Genomic DNA, 16,061 nt, shown 5'->3' with positions numbered 1-16,061 from the left:
AGTATTTTACTCTGAACCTTCAGTCATTACTAATCAAATGCAAAAAACTACAGATGCTCTGATTGTAAAAACGCTGATATGCTGGAAGAACTCAGCCTATCTCGTAGAGTCCATGGGAGGTAAGGATATATAACCTACATTTCGGGCCTGAACCCTTCTTCAATAAAGAACATCTTTGACACTCACTTTTTCATGGTCAAATTTGAATCTCAAGTGTATGTTTGGGGAACAATTTTGATTTTGAAATTGGTAGCACTTAGTGCCTCGAGGCTATGTCTAGGTTTGAATAGTGCCAGTAATTAGAAAAGGAAGTAGAAAAGACTGTTGAGTCATCAGTGTGATTACAAGATATAGGAGCAGTAGGCTAATTGGCCCATCAAGTCTGCTCTGCTAAATGAGGACAAGAAGGTTTTATTCTCTAACCTCCACACATCTTCTGTTCTATACCTTATCACCTCTGGGCTCCTCTACCAGCTTCTTTATACATGTAATTTTACCTATTCTTAGTCTTGATAAAGGGTTCAGCCAGACTGACTATTTCTATCTAAGGATGCTCTCTGGCCTGTTGAATTCCTCCAGCAATTCTTTGACTGCACAAGAAGTTGGACAGCTGTGATTGATCTTTTTTGAACAAAAACACTGAACATGGGGAACCTTTCTTTGTTTCTAAAATTCTTGCCTCGCGATTTTCTTGCAGTTGCCTCTATAACCATATCAGAAATACATCAAAAGCAGGCTGTTCTGATTAATCTTCCTGGCCCTTATGTTCTTAAGCATTTACATGGAATAACTCATAATATTTAAAGCTGTTTTGATTCTCATAAGCCAACAAAGTGGAAACTTTAATTGTTGAATTTTTAATTATTGGTACCTATCGTAATTGGGATTTTATTCACAATTCTACAAATAGATGAACCATCTGAGCAACTTATTTGAAGAAACTGTGAAAAAATGAACATGTACATGCTGCTACTTCTGGGGCCAATGTGTTTGTGTGCAATGAAAATATAAATAGTGAAAGAAACTTTTGCAGAATACTACAATGAATCTGCTATTACTAATTCTGAGAATTAGTCCAGCTGGCAATAAATATGAAGTGAGTTTGTCTTTCTTAGTACATGTTCCCAAGAATTTCTATTCAGAAAGACAAGAACCTGAACAAAAATGGGTGACAGTTTTGTTGAGATAAAGAGAGTGTCCTCAAAATTCTGGTTATCATTTGATAGCAAAGTATTGAATTATGCAAATTACACATGATTTAATCTTTAATAAATATTAACTCTGATGAGCCAGCTTCCAGGAAATTATTTTGTGCAATATATAAATGTCATTGCGTTTTCTCTGTTATCTGCCTTACATTATTTGTTAGTTTTTTTTTATTGAAAAGGTGTTGCAAAAGTTCACGTGGCCCATTTAAGTTAATCTGTTATCACTCTCTGCTCAGAAATATTTGACTAATGCAGTGGATTCAATCTGTCCCTAATGGACATTCCTTATCCTAGATTATGTGATGCAATTATAATGCCCTCTATCACACAGTACCATCTCAAGTCACTTCATGGAATTCATTAAATTTTTGGTTTGACCAATGAGTGCAGAATGGGTTGAATAAACTACAATGGCAAAAGAGATTTTATTTTTAATATCAATGCTTTTATTTCAGTCAGAGTATGCTATGCTGATATTTAATAAAAGCACATGGTCTTATCTAAAATCCAAGAGTCCAAAACCACAAAATGTTGGCTCTCCAGCAACCACTATTCTGGTGTGTTAATTGGCTAATTAATTAATTAATTGGTGTGCTAATTGGCTTACAATTTGTGAGTGGATGTTTTTCATGCAACTTGCATTGTCCAGCATTAAGCCATTTGGCCTGTAATAGGCATGTCATGACATCAAACTGTGATGCTAAATTGAAGCTAGTACTGTTATATTGGTCCTTTAGGTTCCAGTTAATGACACCTTTTAAGCATATCTGGGGAACTAAACGTATGATAAAACTTACCCTCTGACTTCCAGCTACATTGGTGACAGATTGATGGTGCTGCTGGTGTGGCTGTAGTGGCAGCACTGCCGCTGTCCCCGTGGTCCAACTGCCAATAGATTGCCATCAATTTCACACGGGCTTTGAACGGCCTGTTGAGGGAGCCAACGGTGGTTTTAGTTGAAATCCCGCAACCACGATGGCTGTGCCTGTTCACTGGCAGCAGCCATGAGGGGCTGCAGACTCCAGGGAAATGGAGGACTCGAGCAGGACACCAGAGGATGGAAAGATCACTCACCATCTGACAGGAAGAAGTGGGACGGTGACCATGGCGGCGAACCAGTGAGGGGGTCTGCGGTTGAGGGATCAGTGCAAACAGTGGGCTGCTGGAGCTCGAGACAGGGAACCCGTGGAAGCTGTGGGCTGCTGGAGACTGCTGTCAGTTGACTCGCGCTGGGCTGCGGATTGCTGGAGTCTGGCTCGAACTGGCTGGAGGGGTGCCAGATATCAGAACCAGAATGCCGAGGGCACTGGAAGGTCCCTGACTGAGTCAGGGTTTGGATCTGGAGTTCGGGTTACCAATGATTTGGATTGGACTCTATTGTCTGCGGAGGGAGCAAAAGTGCTGGAGGTGAATCTACATATACTCTGACTGGGGGTGGGGGGGGGGGGGGGGAATCCTTTTGCTCTTTTGCTTCTCTCTCTCACTGACTGTAAGTTTAATTCAAAATCTAACTAAGACTTTAAGAGGCACTAGGCAATTCCTGCAGGTGCAAATCTGTCTGTCTTGCAACAGGCAAAAATAAAGTGCACGTCACATGACTCTGTTTTATTGCTATGATAATAAATTGAATGATGCATCTTGAGATTGGAAGCAGTGATGACGTCCAAAAATGTGAGATGATTGCCATTGCCGAAGTGCTAAGTATTACTGAAGCCATCAAGTTGATATTTTATCCTTGTCGACCAGCTCTTGGCTATAATGGAGTATAGTGATGGCTGTTCTTCAGTAAGTCAAAGATTCACAGAAAAAGGCTTTCTGACAAAAGAGAAAGGTGAAGGAAGAAGGATCACAGCAGGTGATTGTCTCGAAACGGTGTTCAGAGACCAGTTCTCAAAATGGAGTTCAAAAACTCCTGCTGATGCTGGAAATCTATAGGAAAAACGTGCAATATTGGAAATATTTAGTGCATCAGGCAGCATCTGCAGAAAATGGAACAAAATTAATATTTCAAGTCAGAGACCCTCATCAGAACTGGGAAAGAGAGTTAAAAATGATGATTTTAATTTGCAGAGGTGGTGGTGGGAGGAAAAGATAGGACAAAGGGAATATCTGTTTTGGGGTTAGACATTAGGCCCTTTCAAATTGCAGCACTTGGGTGGCTCTCCTGGGACCTGGGTGCGATTACTGGGGGAAACGTGCTGGAAGCACCTTTCAAATTGCAGGGGGGGTTAAACCCATTAAATTGCCAACCCTGCTATTTAAAGGGATTCCCGCCTCCGCGATGACATGGTGAGTGATTCATTACACACTCGCGGGAACTATCAGCCTCAGTAGCCCCCCCCCGGTTAGTCACCACCCCCAAACCATTCGCTACAACCCCATCAGTGATCACCCCTGTCAATCGCCACCCACACCATCAATTGGCAGCACCTCTATCAGTCACCACCCTGTCAGTTGCCACTCCCACCATCAATCACCATCCTTCCCATCAGTCACCACCCCCACCGACAATTGTCCTCCCTGTCAGTCGCCACCATCACCGGCAGTCACTCTCCCAGTCAGTCACCAACCCCACTGTCAATTGACACCCACCCCGTCAGTCACACCTCTACTCCCCCCCTCCCCCGTGACATACTGCTGCTGCGAATGAGGAGGGGGTGGTTGCTGCTAGGATGTGCTGCTCCAGTTCGTGGTGACTGCTCAACGTGGGGGTATGGGATCAATGGGCATATTCCTTACCCATAAACCCCCACACCACTGGAACTGCTCTGCCAGTGTCAGGGCAGTTTCAGCAGTGTGAGGGATTATGAGTAAAGAAGACGGCTATTGCTCCTGCATGGAGCAATCTCTGAACCAAAGCAGCGTTCACGGCAGCGGCACATCACTCTTCCCCCCTGAGTGCAACAACAATCTCTTTTCCCTCCCCCTCACAGCAGCGACCTCCATCCCTCCCAATCACAACCTCCCTACTCTCTCCCCTCGATTGCAGCACCGGCACCTCAGCCAGGGGTTTCCCTATGATGCCAGCATGCAAGTGCTGACATCACCAGAGTAACCAGGTTGGCCATTTCCCCTTTCAAACTGCCAGACCAGGACGCCCGGGTAAGTTTTACTGGGTTCCCTGTCCACCTGTGAGGTAGGTCAGAGACCCAGTTGGGTTCTGACCAGGTTAACCCAGTTGGACCTTTTTAAATCGCCATCTAACTAGGTCGCTAACCATCCAAATTGCCCAGTTAACCCCATTTTACATGGCAGATTGAAAGGGCCTATTGATAGAATTTAAATTGAGTTGAAGAAGGAGAGGCAATTTAATAGAGTGCAAGATTATAGGTGGTAGAGTGGACAGCTAACACCTTTTTCCCAGGATGAAAATGGCGAATACCACAGGATACCTGTTTAAAGTGAGTGGAGAAAAATGACATTGGAGGATGTTAGAATTAGGTTTTTTACAGAGAGAGTGGTGAGTTCCCGGAAAAAACTCAGCAAAGTAAGTGATTCACAAGATAGCATGCAAGTGCTGACAAGAAAGCCAGCAGCTTTCTCATGGGGCAGGATAGAAAACACCAGAGGACATCTGTCCAAAGTGAAGGGAGAAAGGTTTCAGGGAGACGTCAGGGGTAAGCTTTTTACACGGAGAGTTGAAAATGCCTGGAACGCATTGCCATGGGTGGTGGTGGAGGCTAGAACTATAAGGGCATTTCAGAGACTCTTAGACAGGCACATGGATGAAAGAAAAGTAGAGGATTAGGAGGTAGGGAGGGTTTCTGGTTTTTTTATAGGTATATATCGTTTGGCACAACATTGTAGGCTGAAGGGCCTGTACTGTGTAATGTTGCCAAGAAAATCTACAGATCGAGAGAGTTACAGGAAGCAACAGCAATTAATCAGATAAGATTAATAGGAAGAATACTGAAGATGAGAGTAAATGAGTAGAAATGTCGTGAGAAACATGGAATTAAGATTCAATATTCATTAATTATCATATAGTAGTACAGAATATGTAATATTACACAAAATTTCCTTTTGCCTGCCATAAGGCGGACATTAGTGACAACCGGTGCCTCTTAAAGTAAGAGATAAAGAGAAACAAAAGAGAGTCCCCTTAAAAGCACTGAGGATTCTCCTCCAGTGCCCCCACAGCCTCTGTAGCGGCACAGACTTCTGTTCAATTTAAGATTGTGAAAGTACACAGAAATTAAGGAAACAAAGACTGATAAATCTCTTGGATGTGATGGTTTGTTTCCAAGAACTGTAAAAAAAAATTCTATTCTGTAAGTCCCAGTAATGCACCAAATCAAAACCTGTCACTTCAGAAAAGAGAATTACCAGCAATATATTTTAAACTGAAAAAAATTTCAAATAGCATTTCATATTATTTTAATAGTTCTATGTGGTACCAATTCTGAGAAATATAGCATTTCCTATTTTAATTAGGCATACCAAAGTAAATCACATTTACTTTGCAGCAAATAGCCTGGATTTTGTGGTAAGAATAATACTGAGACTGTTATCGTCCACAGTTTTGAAATGATTCATCAGTCAACAATCGGAAGGCACAGTAGATATTAACATAATTAGAAGTGAAATTAACCCTTCCCTTGCAGGTAATGGGGAAGCTGGAGGAGTAACTAGGAAATGAATGTAGTGGGATGGAATGGGCGGCAAGGCTATGATCTAGAGGGCCAGAGGAGTCAAATGGAGTTTGAGCAATAATTTACAAGATAGTTTGAGCAATAATTTACAAGATAGAGGGGAGAAAATTTGAAGGGTACTCAAGGAGACAAACAGGGTGAGAGGGCATCAAAGGCAAGAGGGTATGATTATGAACCATGAAAACTTGAAGACAGCTACACTGAAGAAGGAGGACAGCTCAGCAGTGCCCTAGATAAAGTTGTACACTCTGATAACTTACCAATTAAACCTTGTATAAATTGTGTGTCCCTGACCAATTATTGACTTCATATATGCAGTATAGTTTTATGCAAATTATATTAAAATAACCTTTGGCACCATTACATACTGTGTTCTTTGTGCACATCTGCATCAGAAGTGGAAGGCTGGCACCGATTTTACTTTGTGAGCAGCTTTCTGTGCACAAAGTATCCAATCACATTGAGTGTTCTGACTTTTTGAAAAGAATTTTTTTTCCAGGAGTATGTGAAGGTGGACCAGGAGGAACATAATTCTAAAACATTAAACAGATATGCCTATAACATGTGTTCAACTTAATGATGATCTCTCACTAAATTATATAAGATGCTCCAGAAGTAAGCAAGTTTTGTATGTGGTCTTGATGGGGAAAAATAGAATTGAAGGTCCTTTATTTTTCACGCAAATCAATCAACCACAATAATTTGGTTCTCTTTCAATTTGAACTGCATACCGTCTTTCACTTTTGAAACCAAACTTCATAATAAATCCTATGTTCTTTATTTTCTGGCTGTTACTTTAAACATGGAGTAATAATATGTTTTTCAAGAATGGGAAAAATTGTAAACAATTAGCACATATCACAGTAACCGTGAATGATGACTTTCATCATCTGAGTTGTTCAGTGCAACGTGTCAGTGTTAATAGCTTCACTGTCGGTTGAAATTACCCTAATAACCAAATTGCATTAACAATAGAAAATCAACAGATTATAACTATGGCCAAAGAAAATCATGAGCTAATTTAAATCTAATTTTGTCACTGTTAATGACATCACTTATAACCATGAGACACACTGAGTCTTACAGTAATTTTGATTATTCTACAATATCAATGATTGTTTTGTGGAAGTAAATAGCACAAAGAAGATTTAGGTTAACAAATATTCTAACTATTAAAGTGCATTGAAGTAAATGGAACAGTTAACGATCTTTTGGATTCAGTTACTAAAGATGGAGCGACCCCAAATACATTTGACAATTTATCACCTTTATGATGTAAAAATAATACATTAGCCTTTGGAGATAAATCTAACAGTCTATTTAGCAATTGGTTACACTTATTACAGTAAGAGCTTATCTCTCCAAATTCAGTAGTGAATGATGGTGCTGCTCCTCAGTGATCTAAACTTCAGGTTGATGCTTCAGAAGTCTTTAACAAGTTGAGCAGTGGTTTCAAGTTGAAAGTGTTTTGTTACCATGGAGGTTATTGTGAATGTTTATAGCTGCCTTATATTAATATGATTTACAGCTTTACTCAGAGCTGAGTAAAGTCATTGTGAGGGGTTGTTATGTTTTCTTTCAACACCAGTGCATTTGAGTACTGCTGGAATGTATTATACAAACCTAATGACCTTGGGACTGAATAATTTACTTGACCTTCTCAAAGTGTGTCATGAACCAATGAGGGTCTGGAATCAGATGGGTAAAGACAACATGTTTCCTTCCCTGAAGGATATGGGAAGTCGATGATTTTTAGTGGAAATGTGGTGGTTTCACCAGAACCACTGCTACTGACAGTAGCTATTCTTTCCAGGTGTGATTAATTAATTGAATTTAATTTCCTTAAATAATGTGTCTGGATTTAAATATCAACTTTTTTCAGAATGTTGGTCCAGGCCTGTGATTTTTTAATAGATTTGTGGAGGCGAGATGAATTGAAGTATTTAAAGTGAAGGTTGCTACATTTTTTAAAGTTTGGGCAAATGAATGTAATAGGGAAGTGGAGTTGAGGACAGTATAGATCAGCCATCTGGAGACACACACGAGACCTCAGATGCTCGATTTTGGAGCAACAAATTGTCTGCTGGAGGAACTCAGTGGGCCGAGCACTATCAGTGGGTCAGAACATTCTAGCTCAGAACCCTTCATCCTTCATCAGTCTTGATAAGCAGTGATAAACTGTTCTGGCCCTAACCATGGACAGTTCCTTTTCTACCACTGATGCTGCCTGACCTGCTGAGTTCCTCCAAGATTGCTTGTTCAATTAGCCATTGTCTTATTGAATTACTGAGGCAGGCTTGAGGGGCCCGGAGGTCCACTATATCCTTATGTACAAATGTTTGTATAATATAACAGACATACTCCAGGAAATTTAAATTGGAAATATCTTTTAGTAAAAAAATGAAGTTAATGTATGCACAGGAGTTGGGCAAACCTTCATGAAAAAGGTTGGAAGCCCATTAAAATTTTGTGGGAAACCAATCAATAAATTGAAGAGATTGTAGAATCCCCAGGCTACTTTTGATTTGTGTAAAGCATCAGTTTTATTTGAACATGTCCTAATGCAAATGTTGGTATGGAGAGAGTTCGATCTGTGCTGTGGCCTCTGTATATTTATGCAAATTTGTGAGACAACTCCAGTTTAGGTGCTAATCAATCAAACCTGTACATTCTAAGAATTAAATTAGGTTTTGAAGATCCTACCAACTACTCCAACTATATTTCGTCCTGGTGGGACTCAAGAATATTCTGTGTAGATCTGGACTCCCCATCTAAGGAAGGATGACCTTGCAATAAAGACTGCATCATGAAGGTTCATTAGGTTGACTTCTGGATGTGTGGCATTTCCACACAAGGTTCAAGTTATGTATCATCCAATTGCACAATTACAACGGACTCCAGTCCTCGAGCCAATATACTCCAAATACACATAAAGACAAACTATACATATGCAAAATGCTTAAATATAAATATTAAAATGAATAAATATAATTGTGAACTAAATAGTTGAGACATAGAGGTTTTGTATGCTTTCCCTTTCCTGATGGGATTAACGGAAAGGTGCTAGTGTGGGGTGGAAGGGTTCCATGCTGATTTTACAAGCCCTCTTTGATCAGAAATCCTGATAAATCCCCTCAGTGGTGTGAAGGAGTCCCCAGTGATCCTCTCTGCCACTCATGGTTCTGTGGATTTACCTCCAATCTGATGCTCTACAACAACTGGACCGCATCATGATGCAGCCAGTCAGGATGCTCCCGATAGAGCTCCTGTAGAAAGTTGATAAGATGGTGGCCAGTAGTCTTGCTCACCTCAGTCTTCTCAGGAAGTGGAGTCAATGCATCTTTTTGACAGGCGAGGGAATGTTGTGTGTCCAGGATAGGTAACTTCTTAAATGAACTCCGAGGAACTTGTTGCTCTCTATTCTCCCCACTACCAGGCTATTAATGTGTAGTGCAGGGTGGTCGACTAATTCGCTGGCTTCCCTCCTTTCAAGATCTGGTAGCCAATAAGTTTTGTGCTGAGTTCAGCCTGGTCAAAGCTCTGGTGCAAGAGGAGAGGACTGGCTGTCTAATGTTTCTAACAAGAAAGAGGTTATCATCTGGAGAACCCTGAAGGGGCAAGTTTCGTTGGCAAGACACTGAAGTGGCTGATTAAAAAGGAATCAGTTGTGGGTGTCCAGCAAACAACAAATCTTTCTCTGAAAACTGACGAACCTTCCTGAGCTGTAACCATTTACCTTTCAAGCACCAAAGCCTGGTGAATTTTATACATGTTAAATTCTCTGCACAGTATAAGAATTGCCTGCAACCAGTGAACTTGGAGGAATGAGAAGTGAAATTGGACTGTGCACCAAATAACTTTTCTGAACTTACACACACTTTACATACACGCGCGCTTAGAATTAGAAGGGGGTTAAGATAGGTTAGTTAAGTCAATAGTGATAAGTTAAAGGTGATTCTGCTTTCCTGTTCAAAGTCAATTAAAAGCAACTTTTTTAAGTAACCATTTGTCTTGGTAAATATCTATTGCTGCTGGGTTTGGGGTCCTCTGGGTTTGTAACAGGTATATTGATCTTGATGGGCTCTATGCTTGCATTTTGTAGCTTCCACTCATTATTCTCAGTTTTCATACCTGTCTGTGTCTGTTTTCTCTTAGTGCATTCAGCAAGTTGGGCACAATCATTCCAAAGCAGAGATTTCTCTCTCTCTCTCTCTCTCTCCTCACCCTCTCCTCTTCTCTACAAGTTAAGATTCATTTAAAGAAATTATGTACTGTTATTCTAAAAATGGATAAGATCTCCTTGACTTAACAGAACTGAATGGAGACAATTGACCTCATTTCCATATTTTAAATAGCATATATTTTTTAAAAAGAACATAAATCAAGCATCCTGAAAAATTTTGTTCCCTACTACTTAATAAAATGTTTGCATTTAGTTTTCCAGATATATCTTACATAGCTATCCCATGATAGTTTCAGCTTGTTCTGAGGAAGGATATCCTTGCCTTGGAGGGGGTACAGAGAAGGTTCACTAGGCTGATACCGGGGATGGAGGGGCTCGCATATGAAGAAAGGTTGGATAGACTAGGCTTGTATTCTCTGGAATTTAGAAGATTCAAGGGGATCTTATAGAAACTTATAAAATTTTAAGGGTTTAGACAGACTAGACACAGGAAGGTTGTTTCCATTGCTGGGAAAAACCAGAACCGGGGCCATAGTTTAAGGATAAGGGGGAATTTTTTTAGGACTGAGATGAGGAAAAATTTCTTCGCTCAGAGAGTGGTAAATGTGTGGAATTCTTTGCCACAGGAAGTAGTTGAGGCCGGTTCCCTGTCAATATTTAAGTGTAGGTTAGATTTGGCCCTTGTGACCAAGGGGATTAGGGTGTATGGGAAGAAGAACCGGGTACTGATCAGCCATGATCATAATGAATGGTGGTGTAGGCTTGAAGGGCCAAATGGCCTACTCCTACACCTATTTGCTATGTTTCTATGTTTGTTCCTTGATTTGCTGACATTCTTTTGAGAATATAATTCCACTTGTATTCAAATGAAGGTAATAATTAGCTATCAAGATGAAATGGGGAAATTATTTTGAAAAGAATATGGCATTAAGGTGAAGTGTAGCCTGTAGTTCATTCAGGCTGATAGTTCATTCAGGCTGATATCTCCAACCATTGGGCATGAGGAACATCCTGATGCTTAATAATGATTTATTAATGGCTTACAGGTGATGGTGACAGATGGAAGCTCTTCTCCAAAGCACTCAACGGTCTGGGTGGTGGTACACGTACTGGATGAGAATGATAACAAACCCCTATTTCCTCAGAAGGTGTATCAAATTAAACTTCCAGAACGAGACCGCAAGAAACGCAGTGAGCCAATTTATAGAACTTTTGCATTTGATAAGGATAAAGGCCCCAATGCTGAAATCTCCTACAGTCTTGTGGATGGAAATGACGATGGAAAGTTTTTTATTGATCCTAAAACGGGAATGGTTTCCTCAAGAAAACAGTTTTCAGCTGGAAACTACGACATCTTAACAGTAAGAATTTTAAGTTTTATTTCACAAATGTTCTTAATGCTTCTTGTTGCGAGGTTGGAGATTTCATTATTCTCATTTCTGTATGTTCTCACATGCTGCAAAATGTCTATGCAGTGCACAATTTAATTATCTAATAATTATATCTTTAAAAAAAATCTTCCCAGAATTATGCATGATTAGTTAGAATTTCAACCTTCACATTTGCTGTAAAAGAAACTATGAGTTGTTCGCTTCTGTAACTCGGTTTTGTCTTTGTTCATTGAATAGAATTTTGTAGGCAAGGTGTATACCCCATCATGTCACCAATTTAGCACAACCAAGAATGAATTTATTTTGGATGGTGTGAATCCTCACTGCTAATGTCCAATAGGACCAGCAAGGAATGCCAGAAACATTCAGTAATCATGGTAGATAGAGTTCATTACAACTGCTGGAGATGTAACTGCAGACAAGGAAAAATAATCATTAGAAGGGGCCTGTTGTTAATATTCAAGAAAAGTTTGGATAAGTGTATGGATGGGAGAGATGTGGAGTCAAATGTGGGTCAGTGGGACTAGGTGAGAGAAGATGTTCAGCATGGACAAATAGGGCTGAACTGGCCTGTTTCTGTGCTGTAAACAGTTATGTGGTTATGTGGGTCAGTGACAGTATGCAGTGATTACCTAACATAAATAAGTAACATAAAGAAATAAGTCCTGGATTTGACGGTCCCTGGCACCTTGGGAGAGCTTGTGCTGCAAATTTTGTTGGGGATGGAGCCAACAACATCCTCCAGGACTCAATGCTGTCACTGTCCTGCAAAGCAGTCTGAACTATGAACATGGAACTGGCACATCCTAAGGACCTGCGCTCACCACACCCTTGTTAACCTTCTGATTGAGCAGTGTAAGCCTTTCCAACTCTCTTGAACAAAGATGTTTTGAAAATTGAAGAATATTCATATAATTAAAAAATAAAAAGTTAGATTCATAATAAGATAAACTATTTTAACGGTTGAAGCATGAAAACAAAAGAAACAAAACATAGCTTTCACTTTCATTTTTAATTAAGTTCATTGACTCCATTCAAATTATTGGCTTGAAATAGAAATGAAACTCATAGCTGTTGTAAACAGTGGCCAGATATCAAGTGCATCCAATAATGGAAAAGCTCCAGTTGATCCAGAACTGCTCTCCAATTTAACAGTGAACCCAATGGCAGAGTAAAGTCTCATGCTCCAGCAAACTGCAGGGACACATGTACAAATGTCCTCACTTCCAAGAAATGCAGAGTTTATGTGCAGCGGTAGTTCTTAACTTTTTTCTTTCCACTCACGTACCACTTTAAGTATTCCCTATGGCCATAGGTGCTCTGTGATTAGTAAGTGATTGCTTAAGGTGGTGTGTGGGTGGAAAGAAAAAGTTTGAAAACCACTGTTTTAATCGTACCTCATTGACTCATTATGTGTATGGTTTCATAACTCCAAAGGAAATGGGCCAATGACAATTTTTCTTTTTTTAAAATTTTATTTAAAGATAGAAAACACATAACATACAGACTAGTAATGATCAAAAATTGATTTTACAAAGATATATATATATATATATATATATATATACACACACATATATATTTGTGTATATATATATATATATAATAAGCAAGAAAAAAAAAGCAAAAGAAAACCAAACCCACCCTCCCACCCCTTCAGCCAGCTCCATTAAGGGGAGCCAAAAATATACATTTTATTTTAAAAAATTATAAATGTTCAGAACAATTCAAAGTATATCTAAATGCATATATTCCAAATACAGAAACCATTTGCTAACAAAAAAGGAATAATTATCAAGTAAATTATAGGTAATTTTTCCATAACAATACAAGTTCTCAATTCATTAAGCCAATGTAGCATATTAATATCTGTATTGTCTTTCCAAGTACTCGCAACACATTTACGCACTACTGATAACACCAAACGTACAGAAGCAATTTGAATTTTATCCAACCCCAATCCCCTCAACAAAATCAAATTACCCAACAAGAAAATTGTTGGGTCTAATGGTAATGTAAAGTTATACAATTTTTCCAAAACTATTTTAATTTCTTGCCAGAATGGTTGAACTTTAACACAAGTCCAAACAGCATGTAAAAAAGTTCCAATACATGAATTACATCTAAAACATGAGTCTGAATTACTAAATCCATAATATTTCAGTTTCTCCAGAGTCAAATATAATTGATGTAAAAAATTATAATTAACTATTCCATATCTTACATTAGTCAATTTGATAACATTGTCCTGACACATATCCACCCAATCATCTTCAGGAAAAATAAACACTAAATCCCATTTAAGTTTAGGTTTTTCCCAATCCAGTTTATCCATATTATCTTGTAACAAATTATACACAACCGAAATATAACCCTTCTTTGGTGCAGAGGAAATCAAAGACTCAAATCTCAACAAAGTAAGTAAATTCATCTCTCTACCATTATTCTCCTTTACCAAGGCTCTGTTGGTAATACACAAAGAATTTACAGATATATCAAGTCTTATACAATGCCACTCGAGCTAATTTACCTTTCCATAAACACTCCCGCACTACCTATTTAAATCCTGAAAAAAACTTTTTGAAAGTAAACAAGGTATTTACTGAAATAAATAGTGAATTTGGGGAAAATATTCATTTTAATACAATTGACCCTACCAATCAAAGTTAATGGAAGATCTTTCCACTTAATCAAATTTGCTTTAATCCGTTTTAATATAGGTACATAATTTAACTGATACAATGACTGATAATTAACATCTACAAACACACCTAAATATTTAATTTTATTTGTTCACCTTAATTTTGTAATAATTTTAAATTCTGAATAATCTATTCCAACTGGTAAAATTTCACTTTTATTCAATTAACTGTATATCCTGACAATTCTCCAAATTTCAACAAAAACTCTTATAACTGTTTCAATGATTGTTCTTGTTCCGTCAAATATATCAATACATCATCTGCAAATAAATTAATCTTATATTCTTCAGTCATAACCTTCGTCCCTCTAATTTCATAATTTTGTCTAATAGTCTGAGCTAATGGTTCAATAGCCAATGCAAATAAGGCTGGTGATGATGGACAGCCCTGCCGAGTTGAACGAGTCAACCTAAATGGTAAAGAAATCTGACCATTTGTCACCACCCTAGCAATCGGGTTCATATATAAAGCTTTAACCCAACCAATAAAAAAAAGGGCCAAATTTAAACTTTTCTAACACCTTAAATTTAAAAAATCCCACTCAACCCTATCAAAAGTCTTTTCTGCATCTAGTGAAACCACCATAGGATGGTTAGGCTGCTTTCGGTATGCATTGACCAAAGTAATTAATCAAAGAATATTATCTGATGCATTTCTGTTCTTAATAAAAACCTGTTTGATCAGTATGTATCAACTTAGGTAAGTACGTAGCAAGTCTATTAGCTAATACTTTGGCTATAATTTTATAATCTACATTTAATAAAGAAATAGGTCTATATGAAGACACTTTTAATGGAACTCTATCTTTTTTTGGAATAACAGTTATTAAAGCACTTTGAACAAAATTCCAGCAACTTCTGTTCTTCAGTAACTTGTTTTAACACATCTCCAAATACATTAGATAAATCATCATGAAAAAATTTATGAAATTCCACAGGAAATCCATCATCCCCTGGGGACTTTCCATTTGGCATTTCCTGTATAGCTTCCTTGATTTCAAAATCTGTAAATGCAGATTCCAATTCCTGAATATCTTTCTCATCTAATACCAGTAACCTTAATTTAGATAAATAAGATCCAATAGAACCATTATCCTGCTTTCCCTCAGAAGTATATAATTTTTGATAGAATGAATAAAACTGATCATTAATTTCCTGAGTCTTATAGGTAATTATTGAATTCTTTTTAATGGCATTAATAGTCCAAGATGCCTGTTCAGCTTTCAATTGCCAAGCAAGTGCCTTGTGAGCTCTTTCTCCCAACTCATAATAACGCTGTTTAGATCAATTAATTAAACGCTCAAACTGATAAGTTTGTAAAGTATTATAATTTCAATTTCGCCTTCGGTCACATCCTTCTGAAAATCTTTCTCTAACTCAGCAATCTGATTTTCCAACATTAAACTTTCTGCCATATTCTTAACTTTTGTAGAATAACTAATAACCTGTCCCCTCAAATAAGCGTTTAACGCGTCCCATACTACAAAATAACTATCCACAGAATTAATATTCTCAGTCAAAAATAAAGAGATATGCTCTTTAACAAAAGTAACGAACTCTGTTTTTTTTCAATAGCATTGCATTAAATCTCCATCTATATGACGAACATACCACTTCTGAACTTTCACAGGAAAAAAGTAATAATGAATGATCTGATAGAACTCTACTTTTATATTCAACTTGCAATACTCTACCCTGCAGGTGTGCCGATACCAAAAAAAATTCAATCCTAGAAAGTGAATCATGTCGTGATGAATAAAAAGAGAAATCTTTCTCTGTAGGATTAACCTTTCTCCAAATAGCTACCAGATTTAAATCTTTCATCAACGCATTGATTTGTATTGCCGTCTTTGATTTCCTTCTACTCTTCAGGTTTCTGTTCAATGAAAGTTCCAAAACACAATTAACATCTCCCCCAACTAAAAT

The 16,061-nt window shown here is 38.2% G+C and overlaps 1 protein-coding gene across 9 annotated transcripts in view; it reads left to right on the top strand.

Annotated features, from left to right (window-relative positions):
* LOC138739226 (protocadherin Fat 3-like) overlaps window positions 1-16,061 on the top strand; it is a 781,242-nt gene that overhangs the window by 499,076 nt on the left and 266,105 nt on the right. For all 9 annotated transcript variants that reach the window (XR_011342098.1, XM_069890851.1, XM_069890850.1 and 6 more), the window contains exon 6: window positions 11,090-11,404. Coding sequence is in view for 8 of the 9 variants with exons in the window: in XM_069890851.1 (XP_069746952.1) it covers window positions 11,090-11,404 (315 nt within the window). In the remaining variant the exon portion in view is untranslated. The remainder of the gene's footprint in view (window positions 1-11,089; window positions 11,405-16,061) is intronic.

This window comes from Narcine bancroftii, chromosome 7 (assembly GCF_036971445.1).
Source record: "Narcine bancroftii isolate sNarBan1 chromosome 7, sNarBan1.hap1, whole genome shotgun sequence".
Lineage (NCBI taxonomy): Eukaryota > Metazoa > Chordata > Chondrichthyes > Torpediniformes > Narcinidae > Narcine > Narcine bancroftii.
This window is presented reverse-complemented; position numbering and strand designations above follow the sequence as displayed.